Source organism: Sus scrofa, chromosome 3, assembly GCF_054392235.1.
Source record: "Sus scrofa isolate SSC_HxYL_T2T_F1_AM1 chromosome 3, Sscrofa_HxYL_maternal_Yorkshire_Landrace_v2.0, whole genome shotgun sequence".
In the NCBI taxonomy this organism is placed as follows: domain Eukaryota; kingdom Metazoa; phylum Chordata; class Mammalia; order Artiodactyla; family Suidae; genus Sus; species Sus scrofa.
Genome location: NC_139385.1, coordinates 21490170 through 21514015, shown reverse-complemented (window position 1 = coordinate 21514015; position 23846 = coordinate 21490170). Strand labels below are relative to the sequence as shown.

The 23846-nt window shown below is 45.3% G+C and overlaps 2 protein-coding genes and 1 non-coding gene across 31 annotated transcripts in view; 2 read left to right on the top strand and 1 right to left on the bottom strand.

The window, feature by feature from the left end:
• LOC110258044 (uncharacterized) overlaps positions 1-10454 on the top strand; it is a 192281-nt gene extending 181827 nt beyond the window's left edge. For 12 of the 17 annotated variants that reach the window (XM_085017232.1, XM_085017234.1, XM_085017244.1 and 9 more), the window contains 7 exons: positions 2177-2308; positions 4036-4100; positions 4549-4579; positions 7411-7455; positions 8822-8874; positions 9027-9146; positions 10193-10454. In XM_085017232.1, coding sequence (XP_084873358.1) covers positions 2177-2308; positions 4036-4100; positions 4549-4579; positions 7411-7455; positions 8822-8874; positions 9027-9107 — 407 coding nt within the window. In that variant the 3' untranslated portion in view covers positions 9108-9146; positions 10193-10454. Of the gene's footprint in view, positions 1-600; positions 2309-4035; positions 4101-4548; positions 5744-7410; positions 7456-8821; positions 8875-9026; positions 9147-10192 lie in introns of those variants that run through there. The other 5 variants (XR_014840456.1, XM_085017247.1, XR_014840458.1 and 2 more) reach the window with 5 other exon arrangements.
• Positions 1-23846, bottom strand: part of LOC100739557 (leucine carboxyl methyltransferase 1) — a 162444-nt gene that overhangs the window by 126606 nt on the left and 11992 nt on the right. For 11 of the 13 annotated variants that reach the window (XR_014840460.1, XR_014840459.1, XM_085017258.1 and 8 more), the window contains one exon: positions 19452-19528. Coding sequence is in view for 11 of the 13 variants with exons in the window: in XM_085017250.1 (XP_084873376.1) it covers positions 19452-19528 (77 nt within the window). In the remaining 2 variants the exon portion in view is untranslated. Of the gene's footprint in view, positions 1-5970; positions 9235-17097; positions 19529-23846 lie in introns of those variants that run through there. The other 2 variants (XM_085017257.1, XM_085017252.1) reach the window with 2 other exon arrangements.
• On the top strand, positions 5383-5460 carry MIR9785 (microRNA mir-9785). Its single transcript, NR_128463.1, has one exon. It is a non-coding gene; the product is annotated as a microRNA mir-9785 (primary transcript).

Below are 23846 nucleotides of genomic sequence, written 5' to 3'. Positions count from 1 at the left end.
GCAAGTTGAATCTATATCCGAACTCAGTTAATTCTCCACTACTGAAATCAATAATTGGACATTGACAAGTTTCTTTTAGTTGCAAATTGAATGTGCCCCTCTTTGCCAGCAAACACCTACCAGTTCCTTCTTGGATAAATAGGCACGTCGTAAGTCTAATCTGTTTAAATGGATGAATCGTTGGTGCACCATCACTATCCCATCCAAAATGTTCTGAGATTTTTACTTGAGACATAAATTACCATGTGTGCTTTACAAAACATTCTGCTCCTTTTATGACTGGACTGGGACACTTCTGGCCGTACGTAACTTCTAGGGGAAAAGTTGTATCCTCCTCCTGAAAAACCGATTGCCCCCTTTGACATGCATGTCTAGAAATAGTCACAATGGTTTAATAGAAAAATTTGTCTTGAAACCCCTGTGCTCACGTTCCTAAGTAGGAGGAACTTTTCTTAAGGGCGCCGTTAATCCTTGGTGTGAATAATGGTCACAATATTCTTCCTCCTTTTCTTTCTCAAAGCCAGAAATTACAGAAATAATTACTGATTTTCTTTTTTTCTTTTTCTTTCTTCCTTTTTTTTTTTTTCTTTTTGGCAAAAGAAGAAAACTTTCCTCAGGTTGTATGTACGAGTAACTGTAGTAAGATACAAGCATGTGACAAATTGGAGACTTACTTGCAATGTGCATCAAAAATAGTAATTTTTGTGAGCAGCAAACTTGAATAGGACACTGCAGAATAGCAGTCGTCATGAAACATGAAAACATTCACCCTGGTTACAATAACCTTAAATCTCACGTTTTGAAATGGTTTGATTGGCAAATGTCTAGTGACTCAGGAAGAGTAGAAATGGAGGGGTAGTTCTTCCTTAAATTCTGCACATGCTGGCTTTTTGGCCTCTTCACCCTGCAAGGTTCACTCTCAACTCCTCCTGGGGGACAGGTCGTTCTCTCTCATAGGAAATTATTTTCTTAGTCAGAGGGTTCTGTGGGAGCCTGAGATTCCGTTTCGGAAATGACAAGGCTCCTCTGAAAAGCCAAGCTTGTCCATGGAAACACGCTCTCTGCCGGCAGCCGTTGGACCCATCCTGTGCAGGGGTTGACTTCCCTCTGAAAGTGGTACGATGACACGTCACCACGGTAATGTGCTTGTGCACTTCTTGCCTCATGGTCAGGCTGTCGCTCTGTGGCCTGAGAGGTTTGTACGTGGTGGCCAGTGTGACGCTCTCACTTCACGGCTCATGCTTTAGGAATGGGCAATCTCAATCACTGTTCCTAAGGTAAGTTTACATTGCTCCCCCGAGTGGCTGTTCCTTCAGATGGGCTCGCTCACTTTGTCTCCTGCATTTTTCCTTCTTGTGTTTTTCTTCTCATTTCTACCCCTCTGAGCTATCTCTAGAGTTATGCGTATAACTTCCGGGTTCGTTGTCTTAATTAATATGTCTGGTCCACCTGCCTCAGATTCATCACCCGTCATTGTTGTGACGCTTGGACTGTCACTTGGTTACCCCTCATGTGGGTCCTGTTTGCACTTCCTCACCTTCAACAGGACTGAGTATCAGAGGAGATGAAAATAGGTACTGTCCATGAGCTGCGAAGCATCGTTCCCATGAAGATGCTGGGGAATAAGCTTCCACCCTTCCCGACTTGAGGCATCCATTTACCCCCTTTGGTTTTCAGCCACCACTGACTGTCTAGCTTACTCTTGCCATCACTCAAGGCTGAACGCATACGGAGCATTGACGAGGCACCCGTCCTTCCTTTTTCTAAAATGTTACCCGTACTTCATGAAGTCGTCCTCATAACATCATACTAAAAGTCAGCCTTCTAGAATACCATTTCCACCTCGTAGAACAGGGCATCGAGGCCCTTAGGGATCTACAACCCTTTCCCCAGGTTCATGATTCTTCTGAATGTGTTTGAACCAGACCATCAGGCACGATCACTCTTACTTTGCTGTGTTTCTAGAAGGTCTCAGTTAAACAAAGGTGGTTGTTCAAAAATCCTGTCTGTTGGTTGTTTTAAACTGCATGATCCTTCTAAGTCTGACCTTGATCCAGGCAGCACTCCTGGGCAGCTGGTGAGCCAGGGGACCAAAAGATTAAATGGAATAAATGAGTACAAATTTCCCTACGGTCTTCTGACAGCAAGATGTCAGCAGTCCTCCCTGTTGTGATAGATTGCATAGGATGCTGCTTCCGGATCCAAAGGAACAATCGACAGACGTCACAAAGATCCACCTCTGGCTGCATCAGAAAATTATGCTCCTGGCTCCACCAGCGAATGCACCCCGCTAATGGGTCGGGGACAGGTACGTGGAGATTTTCTCCTTCGGTGCATGCAAGAATAATTTTTCTTTAGGGTCCCCTGTATACGAATGAACTCGGAAGTATTTTGTGGTATCCTTTGTGCGTGCGTGCGTGCGTGCGTGCGTGCGTGCGTGCGTGTGTGTCCAAGTTGAAACATACTTAGTCAGGTGGTAGTGTTTATATACCTGTGGAAATAAAACGACTTTGAAATCTCAACAGCCGGTTGATGTTGGAGGGTGAAGATGATCTCTAGCCAGGGTGTCGATGACGGCTGGCTTTTGGACATTAGCTGCTGTGTCTCCCTCAGGGAAGCCGTGTTTCCAGGTGTCTTTAAATTATTAGACATTGTTTCGACCTGGATTATGTGGACAAAGAAGTCCAACAGATGACACAGACGGTTCCCGAATCCCACCGCTCCAGGTCCAGCCATTGACAGTGTATCACATGCTGGTGGTACCTTTATTCCAATTAGCAGAACACTAATAGTTTGCCTTAGGAGTCATACTTGGTGCTCTTATAAGCTCTGCCCTTTGACAGATGTGCAATGTGATTTCTCACCATTATAGCACAGAGAAATCCGTACCCGAATGCTCCCTGGCCTGTTTCTCCCAGGAGTCCCAAGATGGGCATTATGCAAAAGGCCTTGATGAATGTGGTGATGAATGAGAGGACTGGCAAAATGAAATGCCAAAGAAACTCCGAGTGAGCTACTCTTTAGCCGCAGAGTGGAGTTAAAGCTCGAAATACGTTAGGGTATGGGTGGACCGAACACTACAAAAAGCTATTGTGGTGAGTGAAATAAGGCAGGTGCACAGCAAGACAGATACCGTGTAATACTACTTGTGTAGGCACGTTCATATAGCAGAAGCAGGAATTACCAAGGCCTGGTGGCCAGGGGAAGGTGAGTTGTGATGGGTCATGTCGGGTAGGATGACAAAGGTGTGGGTGTAGGTAGTGTTGATGGGTAGAAAAGCGTGTGGAAGTCAAAAAGGCTACGGAACTGTATAGTTAACAGTTATGCAAAGGATAAATATTATACCTGTGCCATCACACTGTGCTGAGCAGAAGCAGGGCATGTGACCGTGTGGAGATGAAAAATGGTCTTGGAACATTCCAAGAAGTAGCGGGAGTCGCCACGGGATTTAAAATAGGCTGGAGGAGTCATTGGACTCTGTCCTTGAAACATGGCATGACTTGTTTTTGTTTTGTTATGTGTGTGTGGCCACACCTGTGGCATATGGAAGTTCCCAGGGGAGGGGTTCACCCAGAGCTGTACCCCAGCCATGGCACCACCGGATCCAGGCCACATGTGCACACTACGCCGCAGCATGCAGCAACCCTGGATCCTTAGGCCCCTGAGGGAAGCTAGGGAGCGACCCTGCCTCCTCACAGAGACAGCTTCGGGTCCTTAACGCACGGAGCCACAGCGGGAGGTTCCCCAGAACATGAATTTGGAATTTACCTCTTTTCAAATTGCCTACATTGAATTGAGTATGTTGGCTTTGGCTAGGAAGCTTAAAGCTCCCCTTCTCATTATGTCAAGGAACCTCCCCTTGGCCAGCCTCATCCCACCAGAGTGGTCAGCCAACAGCATGTGTGCCCATGCTTCAAAATCACCCTCATCCTTACTCTCCCTCCCTGGGTTCACACACCACTCCCCAACAATGCTGCCTGAATAGTTCCTGAGCAGCGTCACCAATATCATGACTCATACTCTATGTTCTCCCAGTTCACCCTCGGCATATTTTGGTGAAGGAGTACAGCAGCTCAGAAGATATTCCATCTGACCCCTCAGTAAGTGCCTTTTATTATTTGAGATAAAAGCATAGCTTCATTTTCTCCTTGTTTTCAATCAAATTCAAATGTGAAAATCTATACAGTTGAAAGTATGGAGACATACTTTTTTCCTGGGTTGGATGACTGAATGCCTTTCCCAGTGATTGACTGTAAAAGCTATTTTCAGTACAACAGCATCTGTTGCACACTGCATGTGTGGTTGGGAGCATTTTTTCTGCAGAGTATTACCCTCCTTGAAAGAGAATTTTTTAGTGTTCGGTCAATATAGACTTAGGTCTTCCAGGAAATTTTGAAGCATTTCTCACAAATGACATCTCTGTTTTCTTTGGGACCATGGACTCAAGAAAAGCTTCATTTAGCTTTCTGAGAAAAGAAATAGTATGAAATATTCTTTGTTCATAGAGCCCATGAAGCTTAGATTCTCACACTGTTTTCTTTTCTCCAGCTCATGTTGTACGAGTGGCCTTACAGAAGCGGTGTGTATTCAGAGATCATCTCTCCAGTGACAAACAATCTTGGTGCAGTAGAATGTGGGGCTTCCTTGCTGACATTGGTTGCAGAGCCTCCATATCCTGGGTTCCTTTTGGAAGGAGACTTGGGGGTTTAGAGCATACAGCTCTTCGCCACTCATAGTTTTGCCCAAGATGTCCATGCCCTGGACACAAGTATATCATGTTGATGCCTTGGGTTTTTACATGTTATGAGGGACAGGGAGTGAGGTCCATGTGCGAGCACATGTGGTGTTTTCCTCATGAGATATTTCATATTTACATGGACATGACAACCATTGAATTTCCCCAACACAATTTCCATCCCTTCTGCACAACTTCTCTACATTCATGCATTCTCCCTTCACCACCACTGTTCCCAGTTTGGCTTAAGTTTCCCCTTGCTCAGCTGGAGATGGTGCAGAGACAGTTGGCCCAAGCTCTTGACCTCCTACATGGAAAATCTAAATGGGGACCCAGGCCAGGTTATCCATGGGAGTGCCTGGACACCTGACCTGCACCTCTCTCTCAGCCAGGATTTTGTCAGTCATGGAGCACTGACGGGGAAGGGTCCCTGCTCCATGTCTATGCCTGGTAATACCAGGGTCTCCAGAGGTCCTGTAGATGCTATGCATCTTATAAGGTCCCTGTCAGTGCTGACATCATCGCTTCAACATGGCCAAAGCAGATGGGAATCGGCGAGGCGTATTCTTGTATTGGACAGTGTCACTGTCATTCTTACATTTGGCCACCCTAGGTAGCACACACCCAGGCGATCTTGCAAGTAAGAGCTCAGAGTTCACCCTCATCCTGGTGTCCGGCACCACTGTACAAACTTGCTGCCCACCTGGGTGAGAAGGACTCTGTGTTCCCTCTGTGTTTCTCTCCATGAAATAAGTCCCTCATGTTGTAAGACTCTTGTTAGTGTGGCTGTACATTTAATCAGGGCACATGCTGCACACACCGTGTAGAAAATGAAGCCTGGAGAACAACCATGATATGAATGATAGTGGCTGTTTTTAATGGTAGGATTTCAGTATTGTAAGTTCTTCTATATTGGGTTTTCTTTAAGAGCAGTGTTTTGTGAATCCATTTATTAGCATGCTTTTCCTGGAAATCAGCCTTCCAGTAAAGTTGTAATTTTTTTAGTGCTTTTTGTCTTTTCCTTCATAAGTGACCACATATCGTGCCCTGTGCTATCCAGTGGGATCTCATTGCTTATCCACTCCCAAAGCAGTTGCTTGCACCTCTTAACCACAGAGTCCCAGTTGAGCGCAACATACATTTTCACATATATTTGATCACCATCATAGCTTCTATGGGGTCATATCTTCTCAAGGTGTTTACCCATTTTTAAACTCAGCTATTTGCCCACAGTCTTTGTTTTTCATTTTTTTGGTTTGTGTGTGTGCATGTGTATTTGTTTTGTTTTAATTGAGTGTTAGTTTCTTATATTTTTTGGATATGGGTCCCTTATCCAGAAGCAATATTTGCAAGTATTTCCTCCCATCCTATACATTGCCTTTTCATTCTGTTGATTGTTGAAGAGACTATACTTTTTTGACTGGGGAATCTTAGAACCTGGGCAGTGATCATTTGGCCATACATATATGAGTTTATTTTTAGGTCCTTCTCTTATGGATCATTGGTCTGTCTTCCTGTTTAGATGCCAGGGGTAGATGTTTTTGCTGCTGTGGCTTGGCAGTGTGTTTTGAATCTGGGAATTGAGACGTCTCCATTGTTGTTCTTTGCTGTCAAGATCATCTTTTTATTCTTTGGGGCTCTACATGTATTTTAGGATTTTCTTTTCCAAGTCTCAAAAAATGGCATGAGGTTTTCTGAGTTGTTGCAGTATAATGTGTACATCATTTTCAGTAGCAGAGAAATGTCGACAACATTAAACCGTCCAGTCTATGAACATGGTGTGTCGTTCCAAGCACTTGCACCTTCTTTAATTTCTTTCAGCCATGATCTGTAGTTTTCAGTGTACAAATTGTTCACCCCGTAAGGGGGTGCCACTGCCTTCCTTGGGTCTTCCAGGCTCAGGGGTGAGAAGGATGGGATCATGAAAAGAGTGATGCATCCCTCCCTCCCCTCTGCCCATTCTCTCTGGTTTTGTCCAGCACCGGTGCCCTGGGCCATGCTCCTCACTACTGGCAAAAAGTGGGGTGCCCTGCTGGGAATTCCTCCCAGGTCAGAGTGTTGTTGACACTGCTGTTAGAGTGTCCCCAAGGACTCTCACAATGCCTAGCATGGGTCCAAGTGCCCAAGATAACCTGCAAATGAAAGATCCCCTCTGGTCGTCCAAATTCTCTGAATGAACAGTGAGGTGAGGGTGGTTGGTTGTCTCTTCTTCATCTTGCAAGCTCTTAGAGCCACTCTGTCCACTGTGGAACCCACTAGCCAGAAGTGCCTGCTTATATTTAACTTAGTTCAAATTGTGGTTAACTCAAGCAATTAAAAAGAAGCATGCTCACACACACACAACACCCAATGGTTTGATCACACTAGCCATATTTCAAGTGTGCCCATAAGTGTTGGAGTTTCTAGTGGGTCAGCTTGAAAGGGAGAGCTGTAATGGACCTGTGGAAGTGAGAGGTTGACAGATGCTTCTCTCAGCATCTCTTTCTTGAAGGTTTGAAACTGTGATCGATGTCTTACTGAAGGACTGTTGCTCCACAGAGCCCAGGGGAGATGTGAGCACCTGGAGAGAGGACTAGTGGGATGCCTTGGAAGGCAGCATTAGCTGAAGGGGAAGGGGAGAAATGGGTGGGGCAACTTTCCTTATAACATTATTGCTCATGTTTATGATTCTGCAGAATTTATTGCGGAGAGCGTTGGCAGCATCACTAACGAAGATGAAGGTAGGAACAACACTGCCAAGGGTGAAAGCTTGGATTCAGGTTCCCAGCTGGAGGGGATCCCTTACAGCAGATTTTGGCTTTGTTTTTAAATTTGCCTATGAAAACCATAAGCTGACAGGGCACAACAAAACTCTGCGAGTCACTTGACACTGGAGACCCAAGTTCTTGGAGCAAGTGTCTGGTGGTAGATGAGAAGTATACTCTGTCTGCACTTTCAGGATCCCATTGCTCTTTCTTCCTCACGTAAAAGCACTCCCAGGGTAGGATGGCTTATAGAGCACGTCTCTGGGATCACGGATGTGCTCCAGCCTCCTTCAGCTCATCTCAGCCTGGACAGCTCACCCAAGGCTGATGTGCTGATGCACACATCATGTTTGAGGGAGGGCTCCATGTCCACCTGCCTGGGGACCCTCCCCACCAGAAGGAAGTCTAGAGGAATGTGTGAAGGGGAGGCTGGGCTTCTCTGCACACTTGCTCCCACAGACCCATCCACCTGGTCTCCTGGGCTTGACCAGGCCCAGGACAGAGGCTCAGGGCAGCAGGGCCTGGGACCCCTGGTTCCCTGAGAATCCACCGCTCATCCAGGCAGCCTTGGCCCTGCTCCCCACACCCCAGTCATGTGCACACCATGTCCTCTCCTCAGGCCTGACCAGCTCTCATCCCTCCTTGTCCTTCCAAGTCTAAGGGCAAATCCTGGTAGGCACCCTATGTTTATGTAGATGCCTGTTGCCTCATTTTGGGGCAAGGAATTTGGATACATTCCTTCACCTCTGATTGTGCTTTTATCCTCTCTGAGGAGCTGGAAAAGTCAGGGTGGTGTTGTGAGCAATAAGCTTCTGCCAGATACCTCAGGTCACCCCAGGTGCCAGCACAGGATCAGGCCCATGCCAGGAACTCCCTGGGTGGCATCGATTGGTTAAGAGAAACATTGACTGCCTGGAGAGTGGCAACATTGCCATGGCCCTTCTTCCACCCTGCCCTCATTGGAGGAAGGAAATGAGCAGTAATCAGAGGAGAGAAATGAGGAAGGAGGGAGTCGGAAGCAGGGGTTCTGGAGGAAGGCCAGGGCATGCTCCGAGGTTCATGGGGACAGATGCAGCCTGTGTGTGGAGCAGGAAGACACAGGTCTTATTCCAAGTCACATTGAGGGAAGCAGAGGGCTGCAGCAGGATCTTGGGGATCAGAGACCTTCTCCACTGTAGATGTGAACCAGCTGAGGCCCTGGGAGGTCCGTGGAGGTGAGGACAGAAAGGGTCCCGAGACTGAGCTCCCTGCAGCATCATGGTCCTGAGGTTCCATCTTGATTCTAAATCACCCCTTTCCTTTCCCATGGCCTCCCCAACCTGGTGGCTGCCCCTGGACACAGAATGTTACATGGCAGATAACGAGAATTCTGACAAGGAAAGCAGAATTAAGCGGGTAATCTATTTCCTCTTTCACATCTTTTCATTTTCCTGTCTTTGTGTCACCCGTAGACTCTTCCTTGTAAGTCTTCCCCATCTCCTCTCTCCATCCTTTTATGATACTTACCATGATGGATTTGATCTCAGAGACTGTACTTTTCCTCCCAGAAGCGGAAACGCTCCCTGTTCCTGCGTTTAAGAAAAGCATTTGGGGGGACAGCCTCCGATGCCGATGATGAGCACACTTAGGAAGAGGCAGTGTCGATGTGGCAGACCGGGGGTGCAAAGGTGAGGAGACAGATGCGCCTGTTCTCCACAGCATGCCCAACTTCCTTTTGGTTTTTCAGAAAGCCAGACAAAACTCTGTGTGGCCGCCCTTGTGTGTGACCACGAAGTGGAGAAAAGAGGAGGGTATTAATCCATCCAGAGGATGCCATGAGCACACCTCCCAAGCAACACATCCCCATCCCAGGAGCCCCTGAGGTTGCTAGTCAGAGGGGCGCTGTAGGGCCATCAAGTGCATGACTCACTAGGAGCTCTTCCCAGTGTGTTTTTTGAAGAGCCCCACTGGAGTGGTCCGACATCCTCTGCAGGACCCATCCCTGCAGTGCCAATCCCCACCCCCTGAAGAAGTTACCAGGGAGCCTCCTCCCCCCACCCCCAGGGAATCACCAGGTGATGTGAGGCAATGGAGGAGTGGCCCTGACCTGCTCAGTCTCAGGACTTCTGGGAAAAGGGTGACGAAGACCCAGACACCCACTGCTCTGTGAGCAGGGAACTCACCTGTCCCTGCTCTGCATCCCTATGGACTCTTCATGGTCCTGGTATCATGTTGGGAAGCTGCAGGATCCCTGCTTGCCTAGGAGGTGCCTGAGCCCTGGGGGTCCCTCAGCCTCTGCAGCCCCCTTGTAAGGTCTCGGTCACCTTATGGCCCCATTTCACAACCTGCGCTGGAGCTTCTGTAGATACTATATGTGTCCAAGTCACACTAAAGCAACACGAGGTGGCACTTCATTGCAGTGCTCATTTGGGATGGGTTGCCAGGCAGGATTTATGTTACTTCTGTTCCTTTTGTTTCTTCTCCAATTTTGTCATTAAATAACATAAACAACTTGTTTTATTACATTTTTAAAAAGCAGTGTTGTGGAGTTGCCTTGTGGCTCAGCGGGGTAAGGCTCTGGCTTGTCCCTGCTGTCTCGGGTCACAGGTATGGCATGGGTTCCATCCCTGGCCCAGGAAATTGTGCATGCTGAGAGAGTAGCCAAAACTTTTTTATAAATAAATAAATAAATAAATAGCAGTACTGTTCCCAAATGATCACCTTTGTGTTACAGATTGTCGGTCTGACACCAGTGACAGCCTGGATGTGGACACCCCCAGCCTGTCTCAGAATCTCCATATCATCAGGACCTCCACATAGTCAAGCACAGCAGAAGCCTCACCTCAATGCTCACCTCCTAGGGCACCTCACTTAGTGTAATCTCTGTTGTTTAATTGCGTATCCCTTGTTTTATCCTTTAGTTTTATCTATATGTTCTACGTGTTCAGTATTTATCTCTATGTTGTGTTTTATGAAATAAAATGTTTATTAATTTATTACACTGTATTTATCTATACAGCTGCTTTTAGAATCCTGCTTTATAAAATAAAATACACAGATAGAAAAGCACCCTCAGCAGAGGCAGCGCTTCATGAGTTGTTGGAAGGGAGGTGCCCTAGTGTCCACCAGGATCACTCCCTCCCTCGCTTATCCCTCATCAAGTCTCAGTTAAGTAAGGAACAAAGTTCATACTTTACACCGGTCCCATGTCAGTGGTTTGTTGTTGTTGTTGTTATTGTTCTTTTGAGGGCCACACCAGCAGCATATGGAGGTTCCCAAGCTAGTGGCTGAATCTGAGCTATAGCTGTTAGCATATGTCACAGCCACAGCAACACTGCATCCGAGCCACATCTGGGATCTATACCACAGCTCACCGCAGTGCCAGATCCTCAAACCCACCGAGAGAGGCCAGGGATTGATCGTGCATCCTCATGGATGCTAGTCAGATTCATTTCTGCTGAGCCATGAAGGGAACTCCCCATGTCAGTGTCTTTCTAGGGAGTCTGTTGTCTGAAGCCTGTTCAATCCAGTGGTCATGGGGACAACAGACCCAGGATCGTTCGTGATGGCTTGGACATCAGGACTCTTGATACCCACTCGGCCTGGCATGTAAAAAGTTCATGATTCATCATCTGCCCCCTTGTGAATCTTAAATATGTTTCTCTATTTCCTTCCAGCACAGAGCATTTATTGGCAACAATGTTTCTGAAATTATAAGTGTTATTTCCTTATAGTTCTCCTTTTTATTCTAGATGCCCAGAGGAATTTTTTTAAGCTTTACACTGCAGCAGCATCTCTTATTAGTCATTGCAAGTAAATGATTCAGTGTTCTTTTGAAAACAATTTCAAGACCGACTTTTTAATTTTCAGAAAAATCTGCATGATACTGTTTAAAATTTGCTTTGTACCATTGGTTTTTCTCCTTCAGGTCCCTCAATCATTCGTCTTTCAGATCTCTTATGATTGTCTTTTATTTCAACACATTCATCAGATATTTTACGTCTTGCTTGATTTATGTTCCAGGAGTTGTTTTTGTTTTGTTTCATTTTGTTTATAGTTACTAAGAATTTCTTCCTTTTCATCCACCTTTTAGGATAAGGTCTTATTTCTCACCCTGTTTCTCCTAGTTTTAACTTCATTTACAAAATGATTTTTCAGTATGTTAATTCTTTTTTGAATCCTATACCCTAATTGCTGAGTTTTTAAAATTCTGATCTCTGAGGCACTTGGATTATTTTCACTTTTTCTTCTGCATTTCTTCTTCTTTACAGTATTTGGTCTTTATTATTAATCACATCATCATGCATGACAAGAGGATCATCATATCCATGGAGAAGTTGATAAGCATTTGGATTGGGCTTACTTATCCCAGAGTTTTTTGGGTTTTATTTTATTTTATTTTTTTTTTTTTTTGGTCTTTTGTCTTTTTTGTTGTTGTTGTTGTTGTTATTGTTGCTATTTCTTGGGCCGCTCCCGCGGCACATGGAGGTTCCCAGGCTAGGGGTTGAATCGGAGCTGTAGCCACTGGCCTATGCCAGAGCCACAGCAACTCGGGATCCGAGCCTCGTCTGCAACCTACACCACAGCTCACGGCAACGCCGGATCGTTAACCCACTGAGCAAGGGCAGGGACCGAACCCGCAACCTCATGGTTCCTAGTCGGATTCGTTAACCACTGCGCCACGACGGGAACTCCTGGGTTTAATTTTATTTGGCCATGCCTATGGCATGTGGAGTTTCCTGGGCCAGATACCAAACTAGCACTATAATAGTGACCCAAGCAGCTGCAGTGACAATGCCAGATCATTAACCTGCTGAGCCTCAAGGGAAATCCTTTTAATTGAAGTATAATTGACCTACAACACTAAGAGTTCCAGACGCAAAAATATATTTTTGATATTGCTGTTCATTCCAAAATGATCATAACTAATATAGTAACCATCTGTCACAAGCCAATGTTGTTACAAAGTCACTATGTTATCTATGCTACACATTTAATCCCCATAAGTCATTTATTTTTTACCTAGATTTTTCTAAGTCTTATTAATTTCCCTGGCATATTTCTCTCATCAGTGTACCCATATCCCCTCTGGCAACCACCTCTTTGTTTTCTGTATCTATGACTGCATTATGTGTTGTTAGGTTTGTTCACTTGTTTTGTTAGTTTCCACATAGAGGTGATATCACATTGTTTGTCTTTTTTTTTTTTATTTTCCCACTGTACAGCAAGGGGGTCAGGTTATCCTTACATGTATACATTACAATTACATTTTTGCCCCCACCCTTTCTTCTATTGCAACATGAGTATCTAGACAAAGTTCTCAATGCTATTCAGCAGGATCTCCTTGTAAATCTATTCTAAGTTGTGTCTGATAAGCCCAAGCTCCAGATCCCTCTCACTCCCTCCCCCTCCCATCAGGCAGCCACAAGTCTCTTCTCCAAGTCCATGATTTTCTTTTCTGAGGAGATGTTCATTTGTGCTGGATATTAGATTCCAGTTATAAGTGATATCATATGGTATTTGTCTTTGTCTTTCTGGCTCATTTCACTCAGTATGAGATTCTCTAGTTCCATCCATGTTGCTGCAAATGGCATTATGTCATTCTTTTTTATGGCTGAGTAGTATTCCATTGTGTATATATACAACATCTTCCGAATCCAATCATCTGTCGATGGACATTTAGGCTGTTTCCATGTCCTGGCTATTGTGAATAGTGCTGCAATGAACATGCGGGTGCATGTGTCTCTTTTTTTTTTTTTTTTTTTTGTCTTTTTGTCTTTTGTTGTTGTTGTTGTTGTTGTTGTTGCTATTTCTTGGGCTGCTCCCGTGGCATATGGAGGTTCTCAGGCCAGGGGTTGAATCGGAGCTGTAGCCACCGGCCTACGCCAGAGCCGAGCAACATGGGATCCAAGCCGCGTCTGCAAACTACACCACAGCTCACGGCAACGCCGGATCCTTAACCCACTGAGCAAGGGCAGGGACCAAACCCGCAACCTCATGGTTCCTAGTCGGATTCGTTAACCACTGCGCCACGACGGGAACTCCACATGTGTCTTTTAAGTAGAGTTTTGTCCGGATAGATGCCCAAGAGTGGGATTGCGGGGTCATATGGAAGTTCTAAGGTATCTCCAAACTGTTCTCCATAGTGTCTGTACCAGTTTACATTCCCACCAACACTGCAGGAGGGTTCCCTTTTCTCCACAGCCCCTCCAGCACTTGTTATTTGTGGACTTATTAATGATGGCCATTCTGACTGGTGTGAGGTGGTATCTCATGGTAGTTTTGATTTGCATTTCTCTATAATCAGCGATGTTGAGCATTTTTTCATGTGTTTGTTGGCCATCTGTATATCTTCCTTGGAGAAATGTCTATTCAGGTCTTTTGCCCATTTTTCCATTGGTTGATTGGTTTTTTTTGCTGTTGAGTTGTATAAGTTGTTTATATATTCTAGAGATTAAGCCCTTGTCGGTTGCATCATTTGAAACTATTTTCTCAAATTCTGTAAGTTGTCTTTTTGTTTTCTTTTTGGTTTCCTTTGCTGTGCAAAAGCTTTTCAGTTTGATGAGGTCCCATGTTTGTCTTTTTTCTGACATTTAACCGAGCATAATACCCTGTAGGTCCATCCATCTTGTCACAAATGGTAAGATTGCATTCATTTTTATGGCTAATAGTCCATCTGTGATATATATACATATGTGTGTATATCACAGGAGCATGGCTGGTTGTGTATGTGTGTGTGAGAGAGAGAATCACATCTTCTCATGCATTCATTTATTCATAGATGCTTTGGAAAAATACCCAGAGGTGGAACAGGTGGATTTTCTGAAATTTCTATTTTCAGGAGTTCCCGTTGTGGCGCAGTGGTTAACGAATCCGACTAGGAACCATGAGGTTGCGGGTTCGGTCCCTGCCCTTGCTCAGTGGGTTAACGATCCGGCGTTGCCGTGAGCTGTGGTGTAGGTTGCAGACGAGGCTCGGATCCCGAGTTGCTGTGGCTCTGGCATAGGCCAGTGGCTACAGCTCCGATTCGACCCCTAGCCTGGGAACCTCCATGTGCCGCGGGAGCGGCCCAAGAAATAGCAACAACAACAACAACAAAAGACGAAAGACAAAAGACAAAAGACAAAAAAAAAAAAAAAAAGAAGAAGAAGAAGAAACAGACCAACTGAACAGACCGATTACTAGAAATGAAACTGAATACATCATAAAAACACTCCCTACAAATAAAACCCAAGGACCAGATGGCTACACAGGTGAATTCTACCAAACATACAAAGAGGATCTGGTGCCCATCCTCCTTAACCTTTTTCAAAAGGATAAAGAAGAACACTCCCAAAGATTCTATGATGCCACCATCACCTTTATTCCAAAACCAAAGATACCACCAAAAAAGTAAACTAGAAGCCAGTATCTTTGATGAATGTAGATGCAAAAATTCTCAACAAAATCTTAGCCAACCAAATCCAATAACATATCAAAAGGATCATACACCATAACCAGGTAGGGTTCATCCGAGGTTCAACATATGCAAATCAATCAACATCATACACCACATTAACAAAAGTAAAGTCAAAAACCATATGATCATCTCAATAGATGCAGAAAAAGCATCTGACAAAGTCCAACATCCGTTCATGATCAAGACTCTCGCCAAAGTGAGTATAGAGAGAACATTCCTGAACATGATCAAAGCCATTTATGACAAACCCACAGCAAATATAATACTCGATGGAGAAAAACTGAAAGTCTTCTCACTCAAATCTGGAACAAGACAGGGATGCCCACTCTCACCACTGCTCTTCAACATAGTTTTGGAAGTCCTAGCCACAGTAATTAGACAAACAAAAGAAACAAAAGGTATCCAAAGAGGAAGAGAAGAGATAAAACTGTCACTGTATGCAGACGACATGATAATATACATAGAAAACCCTAAGGACTCAACCCAAAAACTACTTGAACTGATTAATAAATTCAGCAAAGTAGCAGGATATAAGATTAACATTCAGAAATCAGTCACATTTCTATATACCAACAATGAAATATCAGAAAAGGAATACAAAAATACGATACCTTTTAAAATTGCAACTCAAAAAAATCAAATACCTCGGAATACACCTGGCCAAGGAGGTAAAGGACTTATATGCCAAGAACCATAAAACTTTAATCAAAGAAATTAAAGAAGATGTAAAGAAATGGGAAGATATTCCACATTCATGGATTGGAAAAGTCAATATTGTAAAAATGGCCATACTACCCAAAGCAATCTACAGATTCAATGCAATCCCTATCAAATGACCCATGACATTTTTCACAGAACTAGAACAAACAATCCAAAAACGTATATGGAACCACAAAAGACCCAGAATCGCCAAAGCAATCCTGAGAAACAAAGACCAGGCAGGGGGCATAACTCTCCCAGACTTCAAGCAACATTACAAAGCCACAGTCTTCAAAACAGTGTGGTACTGGTATCAAAACAGACAGGAGTTCCCGTCGTGGCGCAGGGGTTAACGAATCTGACTAGGAACCATGAGGTGGCGGGTTCGGTCCCTGCCCTTGCTCAGTGGGTTAATGATCCGGCGTTGCCATGAGCTGTGGTGTAGGTTGCAGACGCGGCTTGGATCCTGCGTTGCTGTGGCTCTGGCGTAGGCTGGTGGATACAGCTCCAATTCGACCCCTAGCCTGGGAACCTCCATATGCCGCGGGAGTGGCCCAAGAAATAGCAAAAAAAAAAAAAAAAAGACAGACAGACCAATGGAGCAGAATAGAGAACCCAGAAATAAACCCCAACACCTACAGTCAATTAATCTTTGACAAGGGAGGTAAGAACACAAAATGGGAAAAAGAAAGTCTATTCAGCAAGCATTGCTGGGAAACCTCGACAGCTGCATGCAAAGCAATGAAATTAGAACACTCCCTCACACCATGCACAAAAATAAACTCAAAACGGCTGAAAGACTTAAATATACGACAGGACACCATCAAACTCCTAGAAGAAAACACAGGCAAAACACTCTCTGACATCAACCTCATGAATATTTTCTCAGGTCAGTCTCCCCAAGCAATAGAAGTAAGAGCAGAAATAAACCAGTGGGACCTAATCAAGCTGAAAAGCTTTTGCACAGCAAAGGAAACCAAAAAGAAAACAAAAAGACAACTTACAGAATTCGAGAAAATAGTTGCAAACGATGCAATGGACAAGGGTTTAATCTCTAGAATATACAAGCAACTTATACAACTCAACAGCAAAAAAGCCAATCAACCAATGGAAAAATGGGCAAAAGACCTGAATAGACATTTCTCCAAAGAAGATATACAGATGGCCAGCAAACACATGAGAAAATGCTCAACATCGCTGATTATAAGAGAAATGCAAATCAAAACTACCATGAGATACCACCTCACACCAGTCAGAATGACCATCATTAATAAGTCCACAAATAACAAGTGCTGGAGGGGTTGTGGAGAAAAGGGAATCCTCCTGCAGTGTTGGTGGGAATGTAAACTGGTACAGTCACTATGGAGAACAGTTTGGAGATACCTTAGAAATGTATACATAGAACTTCCATATTGCTGGAGGCCCGCTATGGCGGCCAGGGAGCATACGCTTTTTCCCGAAGAAGATGGACGGACGTAGGCTTTTGCATCGGAGACAGCCTCTTTGTCCCTTCTTTCAGGGCGCTGGACTGCTCAAACTTTATTGGCAACAGTGGTTGATTATATAGACAGTTTTTCACTACAGATTACATTACAGTGTTAAAGTATATTGGTTAACTATCACATGGTATAGCAGCTGTGCATCCTGTTTTAAGATCTCGACCTTAACTAAACTTAGTGAGTACTTTGAAGAGGCCATAAAACACAAGAATTTAGCATTTACAAACTTTGTTTGTAGACTGGTGTTTATCTTCAAAGCATTATGGCAGGGAGACAGTGTGAGTAAATATAAACCAACCTAATTAAACTAGCTATCACTAAAAAGCGTTTAAAATCAAAGACAAAACTCACAGCTTTGGTTTTTTGGATAAGATATGGCTAACTTCTATGGACCTCATTAAAATCCTAACTCTAAAGTTACTATATAACTAGTTAATAGATAAACACTATGTTTTAACTAAGTTGGATTTAAATAGGGGAAAAGTCCTTCAGGATGAAATTTGTATTATACTATTGTTGTCACAAATCACCACAGGACAATAAGAATGGGAAATAAGAATAATAAGTAAATAATTAGGAAAGACTGAGAAAAACTGAATAGCAAATAAAACAGCAGGAAAGACTAGGTTACCCGAGAAACAATCCAAGTTCTCCAACGCAAACATGGAAATTGTTTTCCCAGGAAAGCCCCAAATCTTCCCCATCAACTTCAAAGTGAGAGCTGAGTAACCTGAGGCCTGCGCTCGGCTTGCACCGTGCAGGCAGGCTTTTATCCTGACCAGAGGCCCACCTTCGGCATGTACCGTTCAGGTGAGCTTTTTTCCTGACCAGAAGCCCGCTTTCGGCTTGTACCATTCAGGTGAGCTCCCTTTCTTGGTTAAGAACCTGCCTTCAGGTTTTTCTGCCATCAGGCAAGGTCCTTGTTTTGAGTCCTTGCATTTTCTCGGCTCCCCGCGCCATATGACCCCGCAATCCCACTCTTGGGCATATATCCAGACAAAACTCTACTTAAAAGAGACACATGCACCCGCATGTTCATTGCAGCACTAGTCACAGTAGCCAAGACATGGAAACAACCCAATGTCCATCAACAGATGATTGGATTAGGAAGATGTGATATATATATACACAATGGAATACTACTCAGCCATAAAAAAGAACAACATAATACCATTTATAGCAACATGGGTGGAACTAGAGACTCATACTGAGTGAAATAAGTCAGAAAGACGAAGACAAATACCCTATGATTTCACTTATAACTGGAATCTAATATACAGCACAAATGAACATTTCCACAGAAAAGAAAATCATGGACCTGGAGAATAGACTTGTGGCCACCCAGGGGGAGAGGGAGGGAGTGGGAGGAATCGGGAGCTTGGGGATATCAGATACAACTTGGAATGGACTTACAATGAGATCCTGCTGAGTAGCATTGAGAACTATGTCTAGATACTTATACTGTAACAGAACGAAGGGTGGGGAAAAGAAAACGTATTCATGTAAGTGTATCTTGGCCCCCATGCTGTACAGTAGAAAAATAAATAAATAAATTTTTAAAAAAATTGTGAAATATAAGAATTAGGACTTGACTGACATGACTAATATAAAAAGGAGGGAGGGACTGTGGGTTAAAACCATTAGGAAACCTTAACCTTGGTCTGGAGGTCAGGGTTTAAATCTCTCCTCCACCCCCTTTCTAGCCAGGTGACCTGAGGCAAGTTCACTGCACTTCTTTGAGCCTCAGTTTTCTCATCTGTCAAAAGGGGCTAATGACAGTACTTCATCCAGGAGTGGCCTCCGAGGACTGAGTGAGAATGCAAAGGAGGCACATACCATGGGACTCGGCAAAGGAAAGCTCTGGGCAAAGAGCAGCAACCTCACCACTTAGAGCTTGGCAAACTCCTTGAAGACTAGACTCAGAATGCAAACCCCCCCCCAATATCTCAGATATGATCACTGATTCACCTCAGCCCCCCACGGATTCGTTCAAAAATATTTACAACACATCTAGTCTGACCCAGCCACCTTTCTGTACCCTGGGGGTGAAGACGTAAGCCAAATACACATAAAAATTCAGATCACTAAACTATGACAGGTCATTTGTTTCAATGATAGAGAAATTACATTCTTGGACAGAAAGCCCAGGAGAGGGTCTATTTCATTTTGAAGACTTCAGGACACACTGCAATGAGGGTCCAGGGCCAGGGAGAGAGGGAGGAGGCCAGGAAAGGAAGGCAGTGCCTACATGAGGTCTCCCGCAGTCAGCCCTGCCATCTGCCAGGAGCTGGTTCTGATGCCACTGGGCTCTGGCTTCCGGCCAAAGCCACACTTACTTGATGCTGCGCAGCTTCCTCGTGATGATCGCTGGAACATTGACTTTCTAAGATGTACTTGGTAGAAGATCCACATCCTGAAAAAACACACATAGAAATCTTTACACAGTTATCTATTACTCACACCTTCAGCCATCATCTTCATGAACCAAGTACTAGGCCCCGAAGAGCAAAGGGGGGACTTAAGGATTTTCAATCAGGGGAACAATATGGTTAGAAATGTACTTTTCAAGAGTTCACATTTTGGCTCAGTGGTGATGAATCTGACTAGAATTGTGAGGATGCGGGTTTGATCCCTGGCCTCACTCAGTGGGTTAAGCATCTGTTGCTGTGAGCTGCCGTGGAGGTCGCAGAAGCAGCTTGGATCCTGCATTGCTGTGGCTGTGGTCCAAGCTGGCAGCTACAACTCAGATTCAAGCCCTAGCCTGGGAACTACCTATGCCACAGGTTCGGCCCTAAAAAGACAAAGAGAGGAGTTCCCTTTGTGGCACAGTTGTTAACAAAACCGACTAAGAACCATGAGGTTGTGGGTTCGATCCCTGCCCTTACTCGGTGGGTTAAGGATCTGGCATTGCTGTGAGCTGTGGTGAAGGTCACAGATTTGGCTCAGATCCCTCATTGATGTGGCGCTGGCGTAGGCCAGTGGCTACAGCTCTGATTAGACCCCTAGCCTGAGAACCTCCATATTATTTGGAAGTGGTCCTAGAAAAGACAAAAAGAAAAATAAATAAATAAATAAATAAAGACAAAGAGATAGAGAAAAAGAAATGTACTTTCCAAAGTACTTTGATGTCAGTATAAAGAATGGATAGAGAGGGAAACAAGGTCATTGGAGCTGTCCAGCTAAGAAGTGGTGAGGCCAAAAAGAAAAAAAACAGAAATGATGAGGAACCTGAAGTGGCAGAGTGGCGATGGGGAGGGATGAAGGGAGGGGCTAAAAGCTGGTTTGGAAGCAGGACATCACAGGATTTCCCAAAAGGCAGCTTGAGACCTATTAGAGTCAAGACATCAATGTGGGGGATTGCGACCAGCAGTTGGGGATAACAGAGAAATGGCACATATCCGAAAGCATCCCATGGAATGAGGTAAGTATTATTTTGTGATGCATGGATTTCTTTCCAGGATGGTGGAGAACAGAGAGGCGGTAAAGAGCAGGCTCGCTGGGCCTGGGGAGACAGGGTTCAAATCCCAGCTCCACCACTTGTTTGCTGGGAGGCCTTGGGAAAGTCACGAACTCCCTGGGCCAGAGTTTCCTCATTGGAAAAGGAGAGAAACTGGTAACACCTCATGGGGTTGTGAGGTATAATGAGGAAATAGGGGAGGGACACGCAGACGAGAGCCTGCCAGTAAGCATCATGTGCCTGCCTCTACCATTTCCAGACACGGGTACACAGACGCAGGTCCTGGCTAGGGACGCACAGTAATTTTTCCCTGTGACCTCAGGGAATAGAATAATAGAAGTGCGAAACACACACACACACACACACACACACACACACACACACACACAGGGCCCTGCATCCCCCTTCTGCTTTTCCTAGCTTAGTCACTGACCACACCCACATCTAGTCCCCTGCTGGTCATGACAGAATTTTCCCGTCTCCTCCCTGTCCAATCAGTCACTCAGCCCTGAATGTATGCAAATATCAGATCCCTGTGTAATACACCTGAAACTAACACAATACATCCAATCTTAGGCTATCGCTTCTCTGTGGAAGCTAAAAACACAGAAGATACAAATGGCCTTAAATATAAGACAGGAATAGACCCACAGACACAGCAGAAACACCTATGGTTACCACGGGGGAAAGGGGATGGCGAGGGACAAATCAGGAGTTTGACATAAACAGATACAATCCAATACCTGTAAAACAGATAACACGGACCTCTCTATAGCACAGGGAACTATACTGAATATTTTGGAATAAGCTAAAGGCAAAAACACACATACACATAAATAACTGAATCTCTGTCCTATACACCCGAAACTAACACAACACTGTAAATCAATTATAGCTCAGTCAAAAGTTATAGCACACACAGAAATCAATTTTCAGCAAACTGCTCCGCCGCACTGCCTATTCTCGAAGGCATCCTCTCCTCAGCTCCCTCAGCAGCTGTGGAGACTGAAACACCACCCCTTTCAGCCTACAGCAGCCCCCACACCTCTAAGACTAAGACTCTAAAACTCGAGGAGACCCCCGAGGACCCCGAGAAGGACAGCACAGCATCCTACATCCCGCACAGGACGTCTGACAGTTTGAGGGGCCTTCCCGGGCATGCGCACACTTGCCCCTCATCAGAGCTCTAGGGGGGATCCCTGCAGAAGAAAGCCTCCAAAAGGCACCCCTGGAGCTGCTCAGACGCAGACGTCCTCTTTGTCAGCCTTGAGAAAGGGGCAAAAAGGCTGTGGCAAGGGATGCCTCAACACCGGATTCAGTGATTCTCTCCGGCTCCTCTGACTCTCCCCTCTGAGGAGCTGGCAGGGCACCTGAGGCAGGGAAGGCAGCCAAGGCTGAGCCCAGCCACCAGGGGGCGGCCAGGAACAGCCACCAGGAAGGGTGGCCCTGAGACAAAGACCCAAGGTGGTCACCCGCTTCACAGGCCCCCAAACTGAGACTGCGTCCCCTGGGCTCTGGATCCTTTGGCTGCACAGAAACGTTCTTCAAGGAACACGAGAACTGAGGCCCCTTAAAGGGTTTCACTCACCCTTTATTCTTTGCCCCATTATTGCTGCTGCCTGGAGATGGGGGTCTTAGACTGTCAGTCTTGGGCCCCTGGGATCTGATGGAGTAGCTCTCAAGGCCGTGGTCCCTGGAAGCCTGTGACTCTTGGCTAAGCCTCTCCAGGCACGGCTGGGGGGCCACCCCAGGGGGAAGAAGTGTGAGGCAACTGGACCAACAGACAGACTTTCCCTGCTATTTACAGAGATATAAAGCTCTAAGACAGGGCTTAGAAAACATTCTGGAAAGAACCAGAAAGGAAGCATTTCAGCTGTGCAGGCTAGGGGGTCTCTGTCGAAGCTACTCAGCCCTGCAGTCCAAGTGCTAAAGCAGCCACAGATAAGGTGTACATAAACGGGAGTGGCCACATTTCAATAAAACTTGATTTACAAAAATACATGGTGGGCTGGATTTGTCCTGTACAACCTCTCCTCTCAAAGAGCAAGCCGGCGTAATATTTAAACACACACACACACACACACACACAGAGAAAGGGAGAAATTGTAAATTAAAAAAATAAAATAAAATAAAACTCAGGAGTTCCCTTGGTGGCTCCGTGGCTACCAAACCCAACTAGGAATCATGAGGACACGGGTTCAGTTCCTAGCCTCCCTCAGTGGGTTAAGGATCTGGAGTTGCCATGAGCTGTGGTGTAGGTCACAGAAGTGGCTTGGATTGGCTTTGCTGTGGCTGTGGTGTAGACCAGCATCTGTAGCTCCAATTTGACCCCTAGCCTGGGAACTTCCATAGGCTGTGGATAGGGTCCTAAAAAAAACCAAACCAAAACAAAAAACCACTCAGATTCATATAGTTATCAAACAAAAGAAAAAACTTCCACAAAGGACTCTGAGGCCCTAAGCTATTCCCCTTGTCTCTGACAACGTTTTTCTTGGAAGGGGCACCTTGCCCCGATGTACCTTGCTCGGAAATTAAAGGCTCACGCTTAGAGTTATTAACCCACCTCCAAGATGGGGGTAGGAAAGCAAACCACATGAACACATCCATAGGGTGTCAGCCATAGGCAGGATCTCTCCAGCAGCCCCTCTTAACACCAGCAGTGCACACACTCTTACACCGCATTCTGTTCCAGATGCTTCCACCACACCAGGGGCACGACGTAGAGACACAGCTGAGACACAGAAAAGAAAACCCCACCCACGCCACCCCACCCCCAACAACCCCAGGGCTGAGGGCACAGGAAAAAGAAGGGAATCCGCAGTTTGATGGGCAGAGGGCAGCGTTTGCTTCACGTCCCAGGCTGTCTAATTTGGGGGAAGACACAAACCTTCAAAGCCCCATTTCCCGCACATGTCTGAGTGCCTGGCCGCTGCCCCCCCTCCGCACCACAACAGCTCTCGGGTTACTTCATGAGGTCCTCTGTGTAAAAGCACTTCCTATGTGCTAGTTATCTTCTCCAGAAGGAAGACTGCAGAGGCAAACTGTAAACACTAGGGCCACGTCGAGGCTACGGATTCTCAAGGAAGGAAAAGGTTGGGAGCGCTGATGACCAAAGACCTTCCTATCCAGTGAGCTCCTGAGGGACAAAATAGATACTGTGGGTCAGGTCACGCCCACATGCCTCTCCACTCTACAGTTTCTCTTGGTCTAAGTCTGCAAGAAATCTGGAGAAGTGCATGTGGCTGTTACTGTTATGTCACAGACCTGACAGAAC